We start from the raw sequence: 18057 nt of genomic DNA, 5'->3' as shown, positions 1-18057 counted from the left end.
GTGGTAACAATAAACAATATAAAAATAATAGAATAAAGTTTAGTGTAAGATACGTGAGGATGATAAGTATTATTAAAATATTATTAAAATATAAAATGAGAATTAATAAGGTTAATTTTGTCTAACATTTATAATTTAAATAGAAATATTTTTTATAAAAACAACAAATAAACAACCCAAAATGGCAAATGGGGATTTAAAAAAACAAAGTGATAATAGAAGTATATCGAGAAGACTAATAGTCACAAGCTGATCACATATATATTGAATTAAAAAAGTTAAGACAATTAAATTATTAGAAAATTGAGATAAATTTGTGATGAAGAGTGTTTGACAGAGCTTTATAATTTTGGGGTTTGACGTGATTGAATTTAAATATATAAATTAGAAGAATAATAATATAAAGACTTGAGGAGAGAATGAATTATATGAAGAAGGCTTTAAAATTAGGAAAATGATATATTCATAAATTTTAGGATTATAGATAGTACTACATATAACAAGTTAATGAAGTATTAAATTATTGAATAATTGCATACTTTGATGATCATGAGCTTAATTTAAAGTCATTTTATATAATATAATTTAGGTTTCATTTTTAATTATAACAAAAAAATTAAATAAAATGATCACCGCTTCCTAAATTTCTGTTAATATATAATTAGTGATGTGAGCGAAGTGTGAGAAAGAAATGAATTTATTGATTGATAAAGTCACATGAGGTCATGTTACATTGTCTTAAAAGAGTATGATATATATAAGATTAATGACATTGTCGACACATCTTTCTGTTAATAATCGGTGTTGTAAGCGATGTGAACAATGTGTGAGATAGAAATGAATTTATTGATTGCTGAAGTCACATGAGGTCATATTACATTGTCTTAATAAAGTATGATATATATAAGATTAATGACATCGTCAAAACATCTTTCTGTTAATAATCAGTGTTGTAAGCAATTTGAGTAGGGCGTGAGAGAGAAATGAATTCATTGATTGCTAAAGTCACAAGAGGTCATATTACATTGTCTTAATATAGTATGATATATATAAGATTAATGACATTGTCGAAATATCTTTCTGTTAATAATCGGTGTTGTAAGCGATGTGAGCAGTGTGTAAGAGAGAAATGAACTTATTGATTGCTAAAGTCACATAATGTTATGTTATGTCGTAAAAGAGTATGATACTAGATAGTGCCCATGCTAAAGTCACATTGTTTGATTTGTATCATATTTTGCATTGTGCGGGTAGATGATTGTGAAAATTTTGTTATAGATTTAACATAAATATTTATGTAAAATTATTCTATAAAAGTTTAACAAGAAAATTAGTTATTTGTCATAAAAAAAGGAAAAAGTGTTAGAAAGTACGTAATAATTTTTTTTTCCAAAAAGTACCTAATAAAATTTTTTTGTCAAAATACCTAACAAATTTAATCTTTTCCAAATAGTACCAATTAACTTTTTCCTTCAGTTGACCATCAAATATAACGGTTGACTGGTCAAAATAAAAAAAATTTCATCGTCATCTTCAATTTTTTTTCCAATTCAATCTCCTCATTCTCTTCTTCCTCTACTTTTTACTCAAAATTGAAATTAAATTGGAAAAGAAATTGAAGACAAGGAAAAAGAATTTTTTATTTTGACTAGTCAACCGTTATATTTGACGATCAACTGAAGGAAGACGTTACTTGGTACTCTTTGGAAAAGAAAAAATTTTATTAGGTATTTTTTGGTAAAACTTTTTTTTATTAGGTACTTCTTGGAAAAAAAAATTTTATTAGGTATTTTTTGACAATCTTTCCTAAAAAAATATAAGTAACTTGCATAAAGTTAGTCACACCATAAATCATATTAGAATTACGCATTGCATTTAAGTAACCAATTCCAATAGTATAAATAAAAAAAGAATCCTCATAAAAGTATATTATATTTTTAACCAACTTAAAATATCCAATGCACTTAAATAATACTCATTTAATAAATAAAATTGATAAGATTTTATAAATAATTGAAATAAATAAAATTGATAAGATTTTATAAATAATTGAAAAAAATAAAATAAAATATATGGTTTTCTAATGCATTAAATGATGTGATCTAAACAATCAATATGAATAATATTATAGTCATACTTAGGAAGTAATAATGTCAAAAATATAAATATTAATCATAAAAACAATGACATCATCATTGAGTTTTAAAGGGAAAATTTTTATTGAAATAGTGATGATGTGTTGAGTAATGGTTATAGATATATAAGATGAAGACTTTGTCTAAACATCTTTTGATACGTCCAAGACATTTATATTCGATATAAAGTTTTTTATTTCATACTTCTATCAAATACTCCATTTAGTTTGTCATAGCAACATCATCTCCTTACCAAATATGCTAATAGTTGATATTATCATGATATATTTATTGATTTTATTTAGTTTTACGTTGTTTTGAGATTAGAGTTTTTATTGAAGTGATACATAGACTATAGTTAGGTTAGGTTTATTTGAGCTATTTTTCCTTATAATCTTTTGTAGCTTTATCATTAGAACAACAATATTGAGCATAATAGGACAAGGAAACACGGACACTCCACTTGACATACGTGTCGCATTTTTAGAGGATGAAAGTTTCTTTTTACCGTTTTTAAAGAAATGTGATGTCAAAAAATTGAGGTAGTTGCCGGTGTTTGAATCACATACTTAGTGGTTAAAAGATAAATATTCAACTAACTCATCCCACTTACACTATAATATTTATGTTTTTTTGTCAATTTTAATTAATACTCCCTCCACACCAATATAAATGTCTCATTTGCTTAGGCACAGATATTAAGAGTAGTGTGGGGTTCATTAAAAAGGTGGTAGTTGGGTAAGTAGTGAAGGGTAATTAGTGAAGGGTAAATAATGAAGGGTAGTTGGGTAAGTAAGGTATATGGGGGTATATTCGTAATTACTTGTGTGAACTAAGGATATTTAAGTAAAAAAAAGATTGACAAAAATAGAAATGTGATATGATTTTGCCAAATAAGAAAATATGACAATTATATTGGTGTGGAGGAGTATCATCACTTGACAACTATGACACCCCTTTCTCTGCCACCGATCCTCATTACCTATATAAATAATTAATTTTTTTTATTACTGATTAAAACCAAAGAAAGAGAAGAACTACATAAGAATCAACTTTATACCTTTTTTTAAAAACTGATATATACTCTTCAACGGATACATTTCCGTGTCTACGTATGCGCCAATTGTCTTATTCTTTCTATTTTACATATATCTAGCAATCACTATTATGAATTACGAATGAGTCAACTATTTTTAGAGAATAAAAGTGAAAACGATTCTACTTTACTCCTAATTATTTATACCAGTTAGAAAAAGTGATTGAATAAGAAACTTTAAAAAAAATAATCTCGAAAGAACAAAATCTTAAAATTAAAAAAAGCATTTTATTAAAATTAGTCGAAATATTTTTTTTTCTTAATATGACATTTATGATATGTTCATTTGTTATGACAATGTAATCTTTTTTCTTCATGTTTGAGAGCTTCACATTGTATTTTCTACGTAACTTTATTTTTCACATCATTTTTGAAATAGCTTCAAATTTCGCTTTTTGGCTTGGAATCACAATTATATTTATTATATCAAATAAAATTATCATGAACAATATAAAACTTTATCTATTTTGCTATTATGATATCAAGTTTTGATTAACTTTAAATAATACCAACTTAAGAGGTGTTTTCCTCAAAAAATATCAACTTTTGTTTAACCAATAATTTTTTTTTTTTTTGCCAAATTAACTATCCTTACAAAATGTTGATACTACTAGGCAAACACTCCTTAAGTTAGATGGTTAATTATAACTGATATTATTATATAAAATTTGATGAAAATTTATATTATGCTTAGTAATTTTCCCATTTATTTTCTCAATTCATGTCAATTATTTTTACTAACTTGATTATTTCACAAATTTATAAAATAAAAAAAATTCAAAAAATGAACTAAAATATTATGAAGGGCACTTTTCTTATCCAAGTACTAACTCATCTATCATACAACAAGGTTTTTGATTAAGTGTTATTAGTATAATAAAAATGATATATTGGGTTCTTTGTACCTCTTAATTTGATTTAATGTTTTAATGACTTTACTGCATTATCCGTTAATGTTTTCATTACTTATTTTAATTTTTATTTATAGACTTATTTTCTCTAATAATAGAAGACAACAATCAATAATTAATTTTTACCAAATTTTATTGGCAACTGACTTAATAATTAACAAAAAAGTCGATGAAATTAGCATGTCAAACAAGCCAATTAAATTAGTGAACCACTGAAGACAATATCTAACACCAATGATTAGATTATCAGATATTAAATACATTTTAGACTTTATTAAAATATTTGGAAAAAATTACAATATCATAAAATAATTTTTTCTGAGAATATAGGATAAAATTTTTGAGTGATCTTTTCTATTTTAATAGGAGTATAATGATAACAATAAAAATGAATCTAAAATTTAAAATAGAATTTAAATTAAGACTTAAATATTAAAATATAAAATAAGAACTTAACCAACCCGACCGGACCCTTTTTCTCTCGTATCTTTATGTCAACGAAATCCCTTAAAATTTATCCTATCCTAATGTTTCTTTTATGAGAATCATGCATAGATTTAACGTGAGAATATACATACGTTGAACAAGTGATTTAAAATCTGAAGTTAATGCATTTAAATCTCTATCCATTTTTTATTTCAAAGTAAAATATTCAGCGTTATTTATAAGAAAATTTTGTGTTGCATTTTTTGATTTAATTTTAGATATAATTTTCATTTTCTGATATGTAATATAACTCATTTGTGTTTTTTAATTGAATAGTTCAAATATCGACAATAAAAACAAATAGAGTATTATATCATTTATTACACCTTAAATTTTAGGGCACTTTTAATTTTTCGCTCTGAGGCTCAAAAATAAGCGGAACGACCCTATGTCATTTACACTTCTAGATCAAAAGGTTACGTGTGATCAGACGGTATGATAGAGTGTATAATATATCTTAAGACTTTAACTGTACCAACGACATAATCTTTTAGAGTTTAGCTAAATTTCTTAACAGTTTTTCCTTCCATCATTGTGATAGCCGATAAGAATTAGAATCTCACTACTTACAGTTTGATTAATATGTCTTTGGTCCTTTCTCGTATGTGGGAGATAATCCTTACCTCAAAATGAAAAAAAATATATCGTTAGATTTAGCAATATACCTATATTATCCAAAATAAAATTAAAAACTTTTTATTTAAGTAGAATAAAGAGATTGAAAATGAAGACACTTTTGGTACAACTTATTACGTACAATTCTCGTCAACACTTAACCAATATGTTGCTTTAGTCTACACTAAACGAAAGCAATGACATCATTCATTTGATTATTTTGATTATTTCTCTTAAACTATCCTGTAAAATATTATTATTTGCTGTAATTAATTCATTTGTTATTTTGAGTTTAGGATATTATTACCATTTTTTATTTTTAATTAAGAATAAAATTTAGATAAAATAAAACTGAGTTGGAATGAGATCAAAAAATAACAAATATTCCCACGGTTAAAATTTAGAGATTTTTTCAAAAATTAAGTGTAGAAAATAAAATATATATGATTTGATCGTTTCAACCCAAAAAAAAAAAGAAATTTAAAGCTAATTAAAAAATAACGTAAAAATTTAATTAGAAAATAAAGTGTGAAGTTCTCAAACATGAAGATAACATATATATTACATTGTCATAACAAATTAAAATATCATAATTAAATGTTACGAAAAAACAAAATATTCAATATGATAATTTCAATTAATTTAAATAAATTGCTCTTTCATAATTATAAGATTTCTAATTCAATCACATTTTCTAATTAGCATAAATAAATAAAGTATTTCATTATGGTGATGATAGCTAGTAGAAGTTGTATATGTAAACAGAAAGATAAGACGTTTGACACGGAAATGACATGTTGTCGCCGTTAAACAGCGATTATCATTTCTTAAAAAAGTTATGTATTTGATTCTTATAAAGTTTTTTCTTTTATTTTAATTTTCGCTCCAATAAAAAAACAAAAATAAAGAAAAAAATTAGCGCAAACACCCAATATATGCATGACAGGGGAAGAGGAAGTTTGTCATTCATGTAGGTCAAATCACAACATTCCGACTAAATTTAGTTAATGGTCAAAATTTTATGTTAAGTGATGTTGAAATCTTGTGTTTTCATCTGAATGTTGTAAACATTGATAATTTAATGGATGTAAGTCGCAAAAAATAAGATTAATACTTAATTTGAAAAAAGTCTAAACTTTAATTTAAACATTAATTTCCAGATTATTCATAGATATATCATGATAATATCAACTATTATCATACAGTTTAAGTAGATGGTTTTTCTATGGCAAATTAGAGTACTTGAAAGAAATATGAAATAAAAAAAAGTTGTTTTGGCTATATTATTAATCATATACTCCCTCCTATTCAGCTTATGTGTTCCATTTCCTTTTATGGTCAAGTCACCTTAATTGTTCCATTTCTATTTTTGATATGAGTTTTTGACTTTTATGCCCTTAGTAGCTTTATCCTATTTTCAATTATACCCTCCATTATCCATATTAATTTTCCTCCCTTACATTAAAAAATCTATAATACTACTCTCTTTCCTACTCTTAGGGTCCCACTTTTAACTTTCTTTAAAATTCGTGAAAAGTCAACTGAGACTCCTAAGATAAATAGGAGGGAGTATATTATAAATTTCTTTCTCTATTCACACCACTTATAGGTTACATCATCAATAATTAACAGAAATCGAGGAAGCCGTAAATTGTGCCCTACATAGGGCTCCACTATATTATTTAAGCTTTTGTCAAAAAATAAAAAATAAAAAATAAAATTATATTAATTAAAATGACTAAATTGAGCTCATGATCATCAAAGTATGCGTTTATTTAATGGAGTAATATCTATCTATAATCCTATCATATTTAAAATCAAATCATCTAAGATAATCAATCTCTCTTCATTCACAAATTTCTCTCAATTTTCTAATAATTAATAATCTTAGTCTAAAAAAAATTTAAACTCTAAAATTCACTTTTTCAGACAAGAATCTGAGTTTAATTTCCAATTATCCCCTTCAAAATGATTGGTCAAACTTTGAAATTCAGATTGTATATTTCTATTTTTGCTTGTTTAATAATAGCTAATTACTTTTTAATTATCATTAAAAAACAGCCAAAATTACATAAGAATATGCTTTATTAGTGTTTACATTTTGAGATTAGTGTTAATGAGTTTGCATTAATTTTCATTGAATTTTGCGTGACTTTTGTATAGTAATAACTAGACCTGGGAAAACGGTCGGTCGGTCGGGTTTTGGGTCGGATTAATTTCGGTCGGGTCATTTTCGGGTCGGGTCAGTTTCGGATCAGGTCAGTATCAGGTCGGATCACTCTGGGTTTCGGGTAGGTTCGGATTGACCCGACGGGTTACCATAAAACATTAGAATATCCAATCGACTAATTCAACATAAAAAAAATCATTAAAATGTCTAAAAAAAATCATTAGAGAAATTACATGTACGATTTTCAAAAAATAGTTGGTATGTCAGGTTCATTTAAGTGCAAGAAAAATAGGGGAATTAATACTTATTTTGAAAGACTTGTAAGATACGCGCTTTATAAAAGTTATTTTGTTTATTATAATTGTAACGTTAGATAAAAATGACGTTAAAATTATCTTCACAATTTTCATGTTGGAAAGATATACAACTAACTAAGTACTTATTTCGTCTTATAAGATACGCGTTTTATAATTTAGGTTAGCGACATTCGTTTTTTGAAAAGCTCATTCAAACGTGCGAAACGTTCGTATAAATTATATTGATTTGCTTACTGAAATGTAGAAGAATTAAAAACTCATTTGACTGATTTAACAAGATACATGTATTCAATTAAGATGATTATAACGTCCTGTTTTTAAAGAAAAATAATTACGATGGCTAAAAAGACGTTAAATACGTGTTTTTTGAGATCTATTGATGAGTTTTAGGGTTCAAGTGATATACTCAATATGTTGAGATACTTTGAAAACTAAAATTTTATTTGAAATGAATTCTAACATTGAAATTACTCTAAAAATTGATATTAAATCGGTCAAAACGGGTCGGTTTCCGGTCGGGTCATTTTCGGTCGGGTAATTATTGGGTCGGTCATGTTTCGGATTAAGTCGCTTTCGGGTCGGTCGGGTTCGGATTTTGTCGGGTCGGGTCCCGGGTTCATTTTCGGGTCGGATCAAATTTTCCCAGGTCTAGTAATAACAGTATATGATTCATAAACTTAAAAGGAACTGAAGAATATAAAATCAATTAAAATTCGAACATTTCTATTATTCTAAATTACTCTCAATCATAGAATCTCAAGACCTACTAATACCATATATGAGTAGTATTACTCATATGACAAAGAATGATGTTAAATTTGTTAATAAAATAAATATATTTACTATAAATAAGGCATAAAATAAAAATTTTATACAAAGTTATTAAATTTTTTAAGACGGCTCTGAAAAAATGCTGCAAAAAAATAAATACTAATATCCTCAAACTCAAAATCTAATTTTCATGCTCGTGCCACATCAAATTTAATTTCACCAACTTTTATCCACTGTATTTTTATTATTCAGACTTCTACAAAATTCTCTTTTAACTTTATAATTTATTCTCAAATTCACCAAGTAATCTTAATTTTATTAGATCAAGGAAAAAATATTTAAATGATAAGTTAACATGTTATTATTGAAAAAAATAAAACAAAAATCATTACAATGTCCCACCATAAAAAAACCGAAAATGAGTCTTTATTTTCAAGACTCAATACAAATTTTAGTATTTTTTTACTTGTCTTTGTATTGCTATCTCTATTAAAGACTCACTTGTAAATCTCTTTTTATGAGTGTTTATTTTTTTGTAATTAGGTAATAACTTTTAGTTTAAGCTTTAATTTGTGTACTAACTTATAACTATTAGCTTCTCAAATTAGTCTTTACAATTAGTGAAATCGGATTATCAAATATAAATCAAATGAAAAAAATCACATGAATAATAGAATAATACTTCCTCCTATTCTAATCAAATTTCTCATTTATTCGTTGACACTATTTACTTAATACTTTTAGTTTGTATTTTTTTCAATTTATAAGTTAAAACATAGTTAAATGAAATCTTATTTGATTCGTCACAATATAAATTTTATTAATATCAGCTTTTATATAACCAATTGCACAATTAAAAAAATTAAAATTAAAATAATACATCGTCTAATATGCAAAATCAAATGAAACATTAGATTAGAAATAAGAGGATGTAATATTATATACCTAGTGACTAGTGAGGGTATATACATCTTTGTTAGGCATAAGAAAAATTGTTGCAAACGTCGCTAATTTTCAAAATAATAAATAATATATAGATATATTTAGCGGTTCTCTATGATTTCTTTATTATTTATATTATATAATAACATATAATTATAAAACTTGTACTTGGTGTCATGATCATGACTCTATCTGTATGACCAATTCTTAATTTAGGGGACCCTTCCCTTCATATAAGATGAGTTGTTCTTTTAATACACTTCTATAGTAATAACATCAATATCATGGACCATGCATGTTATTGGCCTCAAAAGTCAAACCTTAAGACTTATAAATTCTAATAAAAATTCTTCATCCTTTGTTCATTTTCAAACAACATATTATTATTTATTAATAATATACTATTTAAACCTTTCTCAATACCCTCACCATTAATTAAACACCCACAAAAGTATAATATTACCCATTAATGGAGTTTATTAATAATTTGTGTATTTTGGTAATTTCCTTGGTATGTATTTTTATAGTACCTTGGTTATGGAAGGTTTTAAATTGGGTATGGTTGAAGCCAAAAAAGCTTGAAAAATGCATAAGAAAACAAGCGTTTCAAGGAAATTCTTATAGGGTTTTGTATGGTGATACTAAAGAAATAGCTACCATGGTGAAAGAAACTACATCTAAACCCATGGATCACTTTTCTAATGATTATATCCCTAGGGTCTTCCCATTTCATTATCAAATTATGAAAAATTATGGTATGTTTTACTTTTTAACTTATCATGTGTGCAATTTAATTTCTTAGTGTTAGAATATATATATTGTCATAAGTTTAAGTTTTTGGTTGAATTGATTTCTTAATATAGTGCGCTAAAAATCTCCCTTTAAATTAAAGGGTGGTTGAGATTCGAAACTGTGACCTCTTGTCACACTAACTTCTGATAGCATGTTAAAAAACCAATTTAACCAAAAGTTTAAGCTTATTGTTAAGACCCCAAATATGTATATACTCTAACACTTACCATCTTCAATTTAGAGTGATAAATGATGAGGATAGCTTAGTTGATTACAATATACTCTTTCCGCCTCTTTGAAACTGTTACAATTCATCTAAAAACTTTCATTTTAATTTGGATATTGTAGCAAACTCAAAGAGATATGGCAGTATGTTTTGATCTAATATCTGACTAATAGGTTTTGAGATTGAATTTTATCTATTCGATCAAGTGATTTTTTTTAAGTCTAAAACATAAGTCTAAGTAGAGACATCTTTGAGTATTTATAGTTACTTTGCAAAAGGTTTTAAACATGAATTGTTTGAAGCTAAAAAAAGAATTCCCAATTTTAAATGAGTATTTACATTAGCTAATTTAAATTTGTGAAAATTAATTGGAAAAACAATTAATTTTTTTAAAAAAATTATACATTTATACATATAATATATTTATTTTTCAACAAGGAAACCAAAATATAAAATATATTTAAAAATATATAAATTTCAATATCTTGATTTTATAGGTACATGCAAACCTTTGTACTCCTAAATTGAACTCTTTAAATTATTTACCATCTAAATTTGGTAGTTACGTGTGTAAGAAGTCTTTGTGGTATGTATAAAATTGGTCATGATCTAGCATATTATTGATATTATATTACTATCTCTAATTTTTTTTATAGCTGCACTTTTTCTTTTATGTGTGAGTTTTTTATAAATATAGTTATTAAAAGATGGAGATAATAATAATAACAATAATAATAATAATAATAATAATAATAATAATAATAATAATTATTATTATTATTATTATTATTATTATTATTATTATTATTATTGAGGTCTCATAATAAAATAAAGCATTGTTTATTGTTGTAATATGGACAGATGGACTACTAGCTAACTATAAATAGATCCCCATAAAATTAAGAAAAAATAAATGCTGACTACCACGTACAGTAGAAGTATATCCTTACATTAATTATCTGTAGTAAGTATTTAATGACTATTAGATACCTTATCTGAAAATATTACTATATAGTTGATTTTGGGATTTAAATTTTTTAAAGGGTTTTATTCATTTGTGAAAGGTTTTACATAGATTTAAAAATTATTTCTTATTTAGTACAAATACAAAATTTATCATATACTTAATTGATCGTTAATTTATAGTATTATTTATATTTAATATTTTACAGCTTATCTTGTGTGAGACCGTTTCGATCACCATGGGACGGGCCCATGTAATTAGTCAATCTTTAATTGGTTACTTTAAGATCGTAACTGACCATTTTAAGAGACCGTCTCATTTAAGAATTAGTAAATATTTTATTTTATTTTTAGATTGTGTATGTATAACTTTTGTTGTTTTTAAAAGAACTTATTGTTAAATAGAATTTTTTTTAATTGGCTAGCCAAATGAAATGATATTTCAAATAAAAAATTATTTTGTTTATGTGTGACAAAATTGTCAAATAAAAAAGGCAAATTAATAGGAGCAATTCTTAAATAAAAAATTAAACTCTACTAGCATTGACTTTTAGGTACAATGTATTATGCTTCTTAAAAATAATTAGAAAAAGAAAGATAGAAAAACACTATGGTCCAACAATTATTGAATGTTAAACAAGTAATTGATTAAGTCAAATGATATACTTGTGTCATCTTGATCCACCACCAAAATGAGTGGAGTGGAAATAAAATATTTTTTTATTCGAATTAGCCAGAATTATTATAGGAGTGAGCAAATTAACTCTTTATGTTGCTAATAATAAATGAAAATTAAACTATAAATTTTTTAAATTAATTATTTTATTATTTTCTTTAATTTTTTATGTCGAGATTTGATGATGTTACTTTAAAAACTTTGTTATTCATATATTGAATTAATTTTAAATAAATAATGTTGTTTTTGTGTTCCTTTGTTTCATTGAGATGGGATTATAACATGAAATTGTTAAATTTATGCAAGAGTTTTTAAGAGAAAATTTTGAATTTTAATAGAATATAGAGTTTCATGACAAGCAAAGTCCAAGAAAAAAACTAGTTAATATAATTATTAATATTAAAATAGTCATTTTCAAAATAAAACAAGCATTAATATTGTCGACTTATCATTAATATTACCACGTTCTATTTCTATAGTTGCAAAATCAAATTTTAATACCGTCTTAGAAATTGACTCACAAGTTGGTAGGATATTTTGTAAATACTAGTACTTCAAGTCATCAAAGTTGATAAAGAATATAATATCATATATATATATATATATATATATATATATATATATATATATATATATATATATATATATATATATATATATATATATATATATATATATATATAACTATATAAAAATAGTACGACAAGTTTATCAATTACGATAAGATCATATAATTAATAACTACTCTTATATATTAATAACTAATAGCTAATAACTAACCAAAGTGGATGCTAATAGAATTGTGGCGGATTGGTTTGATTAACTGATTTAACTAACTGATTTTGAACACTCTGGTATAAGAAACATTTTGTTATAAGTCGGCTAATTTATAACAAGCTGTTTAAACCAACTGATTTCTAGCGTCAGATGATTTAACCACTTAATTATCTATTTGTATCTAATAAGCTAAAATTGTCTAACAAAAACTTAGTCACACACTCACACTATAAATTAAAGGTAATAATTGATTAAGACAAATTAATAATATGAAATATATGATTTGCAAATGCAGGTGAAAAATCATTTGTATGGGATGGTCCAATCCCATCATTAATGATAACAAACCCAGAAGAAATAAGAGAAATATTAATGAAAATTTATGATTTTAAGAAAATAGTGCCAACTCCACTCATAAAGAGGCTCACCAACGGGCTAGTAAGGTTGGAAGGGAGCAAATGGGCGAAAGAAAGAAAACTTCTTAATCCTGCCTTCCATATGGAGAAATTAAAGGTTCTTACCCTTAATTTTATTTATTAAGCTAATTATTTTTTGCTTATGTACGTGGTTATTTAATTTGGGCACGTCTCGTTTGTTGTCCAGCACGACACGATCTGCCAACTGTCGCTGTTGTTGTGTTTCATGGTCACTTTTTTTTAGATTCACATTGCATAGCACGTTCGCTCAAATATATATATACAACCCCTAAATCCGTCATTTTATATAATTTAGGAAAAAACGTAAAAAATATAAAAATTTATGTTATATATGGTGGACAACACGACTTATATAAGTCAGCGTGTTGTGCCCAAAGACTATTGTTTGAATGACAATAGATAAGACTCTATAGATTTATGTCCCGTAAAGAAAAAGTAACAAATCTAGTACTCCAAATAAGATTAATATAGCAAATATAAAGGAGCAAAAAGTGTATGCATGCATCATTATTCATTACATGATCATGTTTCAATAATTCAATTTCTGCTAGAGAAATACATTAACACTCCTATGAATCTATGATCAATCTTATTATTATTGTCAAGGAACCAACTCAACTAAAAGCTTAAGCTAATAGATAAAGTCTCATGATAGTTTATATACTCTAACACGCCCCTTTACACGAGATTTCTTTGATCTAGAGATTTAAACACGTCCTCCTCATACCTGATGCTGAATATTCCACTACAAATAAGGGGTGATAGAGATTCAAACACGTGACCTCTTTATTAGAAGATATAACATATCTTAGAGCCTTAACCAAAAGCTGTTAGAGTATATAACATATCCTGTAGCCTCAACCATCAGCTTAAGCTCTTAGTTGAGGCTCCAGGATATGTTATATACTCTAATACTTTTTCACGTTGATTTCTGATGCCATGTCAAGGAACCAATTCAACCAAAAACTTAAGTTAATGGTCGAGGCTGAAGAATATGTTATATACTCTAACATTTATGTCTCTTTTTTAATACCAGAAAAACATATCACTATCAACAGCAATGGTCTCAAAAGCCCAAGCTTTAATTTGTATTTTGTGATTGTTGCAGCATATGATACCAGCTTTTAATGCAAGTTGTAAAGAAATGATAAAAGAATGGGAGAAAATTGTATCAAAAACAGGGAGTGGAGAGGTAGAAATGTGGTCATATCTACATAATATGTCAGCAGATGCAATTTCTCGAGCAGCATTTGGAAGTAGTTTTCAAGAAGGCCAAAGGGTTTTTGAACTTCTAAGAGAACATACTTCTATTACTGTACAAGCTTTGCAATCTGTCTATATTCCTGGATCCAGGTTTTTTTATTATTATTTTTTTATTATTTTCTTTAATTTTTCAGATTTTTCTCCGTTTCTTTTTACTTCACTCATCTTCGTTACGCAGGATTCAAAAAAGAGATTAAAGAATAAACAAACATAGTTGTATTTGTACGAAACGGGAGAGGTCACTACGATACTCATTAAATCACCAACTCAGACAATCCTTTAAATATTCAAACCAATCAATTCAAAATATTACACAACAAGAATATGAAATATGAACAGCAATATTTCAGTCACAAAGCATCAATAATAAGCGGAATAAGATGCAAGCAACACACACAAATTATACGTGGAAAACCCCTTCGATGTGAAGGATAAAAACCACGGGACCTCTTGAGTAGTTCACCCTTAATATTCTCTTATTGATGATAAAAATTAAGGGTAAAATAAACCCAATGTAGTTCACAACAATCTACAGCCACCAACAACAATAAACAATAAGAGATTGGAATTAGAGAGTAAGAGAAGTAGAAAACACCCAAAAACAACACCTCTGTCCAGAGACAACTGTGATCAAACTAGAGCTCAAAACAACGATCCAACCGTTCAAAATGAAGCTCTTGATGTCAGAAACAAGATGCCAAAATTTGAGGATGATCTAACGGTGCAATTTCCGTCAAAGGACAGATTACTGAAGCTTGCCCTAAAAACTCCGAAAATGAAAACCTTACTTTTCTCTCTATTTTGTGTGTGTTGTTCTTAAAAACTACACTATCTATCTTGGTCACATGTTTACCACAAGATAACCCCTCTAAAACTTCTAGAGAAAGTCACAACTTAAGTCTCTAAATTAGACTTAATCCGAGCTAGTAAAATGTAATAAAAAATGGACCAACTAAGTGGACCAAAACAAAAAACATTTTACTTCAATTGGACTGGACCCATAACAGTTTAAGCCCCATAACATGTTATAAATTACTTTTATATTATACTTTATACTTACTGCAACCCACTTTTTAAATGGGTGGAAGCTAAGTGAGGATGTAATACGAAATTCTTTATGTCTGACATTAAATATTCTATTAGAAATGAAAGGTGGATGAGATTTAAATTAAAACTGTGATATTTTATCACGTTGCCTTATAACTTATTAAAACACCACTAACTAAATCAAAAGTTTAAGTTTATAATTGAAGCACTTATATATTATGTACACTATGAATCATTAATTAGAAAAAGATGTTATGTTATTTTGATTTAGTTTAATTTTTGACATATATAAGCTCTTCCTCAAAGTATGTGCCTAAATGGTGGATTGCAGTAAGAAGAATATATTTTTTAATTGGATTATCTTGACTTAGATTTTGTTAATATCAGTGAAATATAATTTACTAGCTAATTTGCTTTTTGAATTTGTGATTTGCTCAAGTTTGCTCAAGAATAATTCAAAATAGACCATAATTCACTTTTTCGATTCGCGATTAGCGAATCATTCGACACTGGTTAAAAAATCTAACCTAATTGACTACATTCACCCTATAATATTGTTTTTTTCATAAGGCGTATTAACTTGATATTGCCCATCATAATATGTGCACGCAATGCTATATGTTTAGGTTCCTTCCAACCAACACCAATAGAAGGGAGGCAAAAATAATCAAAGAAATGGAATCATTACTTAAAGCTATGATCCAAAGAAGGCAAAATGCTATAAAAAATGGAGAAGATGGGAAGGATGACTTGTTGGATTTACTATTGACATCAAGCATAGAAGATAATCATCTAAAAGATGGAAATAGCAAAGAACATGTTAAATTGGGTATGAAAGAGATAATTGAAGAATGCAAAATGTTTTACATAGCTGGACAAGAAACCACTTCTTCTTTGTTGACATGGACACTTATTTTGTTAAGTAAGCACCAAGATTGGCAACACCAAGCAAGAGAAGAGATCCTAGCTACATTTGGGGATACTATCCCTAATGATGTTGGCTTAAACCAACTGAAGAAGGTATGCTCACTATCTAATACACTAATTCAATTCTTACGATTTTAAATTGTATATATTTGAATAATATAAAAAATTTATATTAAAAAATATACATTGAGACTGATCAAGCAAGATAATCATGTGTTGGCCTAGTATAGCTGAAAGTTTTTCCTTTCACCTGTGTGTTAAGGATTTGATTTTCACTGCCTTAAAAAATTAATTTCCCCTTTTTTTTCTACCTACACCCATGTGATTGTGATTTATGAATGCTGAAAAAATGGGAATTGGTGCCGTAAAAGGGAAGGGAGTAGTTTTTATTATTAAAGACAATTAAGAAGTCATGAATATTTGGCGATTCACCGGAAAAAATAAGAATATTTATAGGTTTATAATTTATATGTTGTAACTTAATTTTTGTGATTCTCCACTACTTTCTTTTCTATTGTTATTGTTTCACTAAATTAAGTTTATTATTCTTGATGATATGACGTATTAAGACTCTGATATTATTATTATTGTTGATAATACTACGTAAATTTTCAACGAGATAACACGTATTTTGTTTAAATTTTATAGGTAAACATGATACTTCAAGAGGTTCTAAGGTTATATCCACCGGTAGTTACCTTAGGTCGAAAAGTTTCTCATGACATGAAGGTTGGAAATATGGATTTACCAGCCGGTGTGCAAGTTAAACTTCCTACTATTTTCATTCACCACAGTGAAAAATTATGGGGTAAAGATGCAAAGGAGTTTAATCCAAATAGATTTTCACAAGGACTTTTGAAAGCCACGGGAGGAAATATGTGTTTCTTTGCATTTGGATGGGGTCCACGTATATGTATTGGCTCTAATTTTGCATTACTTGAGGCTAAAATGGCATTAGCTTTGATTTTGCCCCATTTTTCATTGGAGTTGTCACCGTCCTACGCTCATGCTCCTACAATTGGTCAGGGTACTCTTCGCCCTCAATTTGGTGCCAAGTTAATTTTACACCGTATAAACAATATCTAAAGATCAAAAATATGTTGCCCTAATTGAGGTCGATGCGGAATATGTTAACTAATTTAGTTGGATCGAATTTTGTGATGATGGAGGTTAGCATGGCATTGGAAATGATTTCGCAATGCTTTTCTTTCTAGTTTTCATATTTTGAGTGTTGTCTTTCTTGACATTTTTAGCATCTATGTGAAATAGCAAATAAACAACCTTTAGCATGCTATTTCAATCATAGGAATATGTATTAAGTCGTGAGTTACATCAATTATATATTAGAAAACAAACAAGTTCGTTTTCTACTGTTACTCCATAAAAATCACAATTGAAACTAGTGTCACATGATTCATTAATCTCCTCGCAAATCGCGAATTGAAAAAAGCGAATTATGATCAGTTTTGGGCTTTTCTTGGGCAAATTTGAACAAATCGTGAATGC

General features: G+C 27.0%; 1 protein-coding gene across 1 annotated transcript; it reads left to right on the top strand.

The window, feature by feature from the left end:
• The first annotated feature begins 9802 nt into the window (after positions 1-9802).
• LOC130803044 (cytochrome P450 CYP72A219-like) lies at positions 9803-18032 on the top strand. Its single transcript, XM_057667195.1, has 5 exons — positions 9803-10198; positions 13173-13390; positions 14423-14667; positions 16251-16644; positions 17200-18032. Exons 1-5 carry the CDS (start codon positions 9913-9915, stop codon positions 17635-17637), a joined length of 1581 nt encoding a protein of 526 aa, XP_057523178.1. The 5' UTR covers positions 9803-9912; the 3' UTR covers positions 17638-18032.
• The last annotated feature ends 25 nt before the right edge of the window (positions 18033-18057 follow it).

The sequence above is a fragment of the Amaranthus tricolor genome, chromosome 16 (assembly GCF_026212465.1).
Source record: "Amaranthus tricolor cultivar Red isolate AtriRed21 chromosome 16, ASM2621246v1, whole genome shotgun sequence".
Classification (NCBI taxonomy): Eukaryota; Viridiplantae; Streptophyta; class Magnoliopsida; order Caryophyllales; family Amaranthaceae; genus Amaranthus; species Amaranthus tricolor.
The sequence above is the reverse complement of the archived record's forward strand: the minus strand, read 5'-3'. Positions and strand labels throughout refer to the sequence as shown.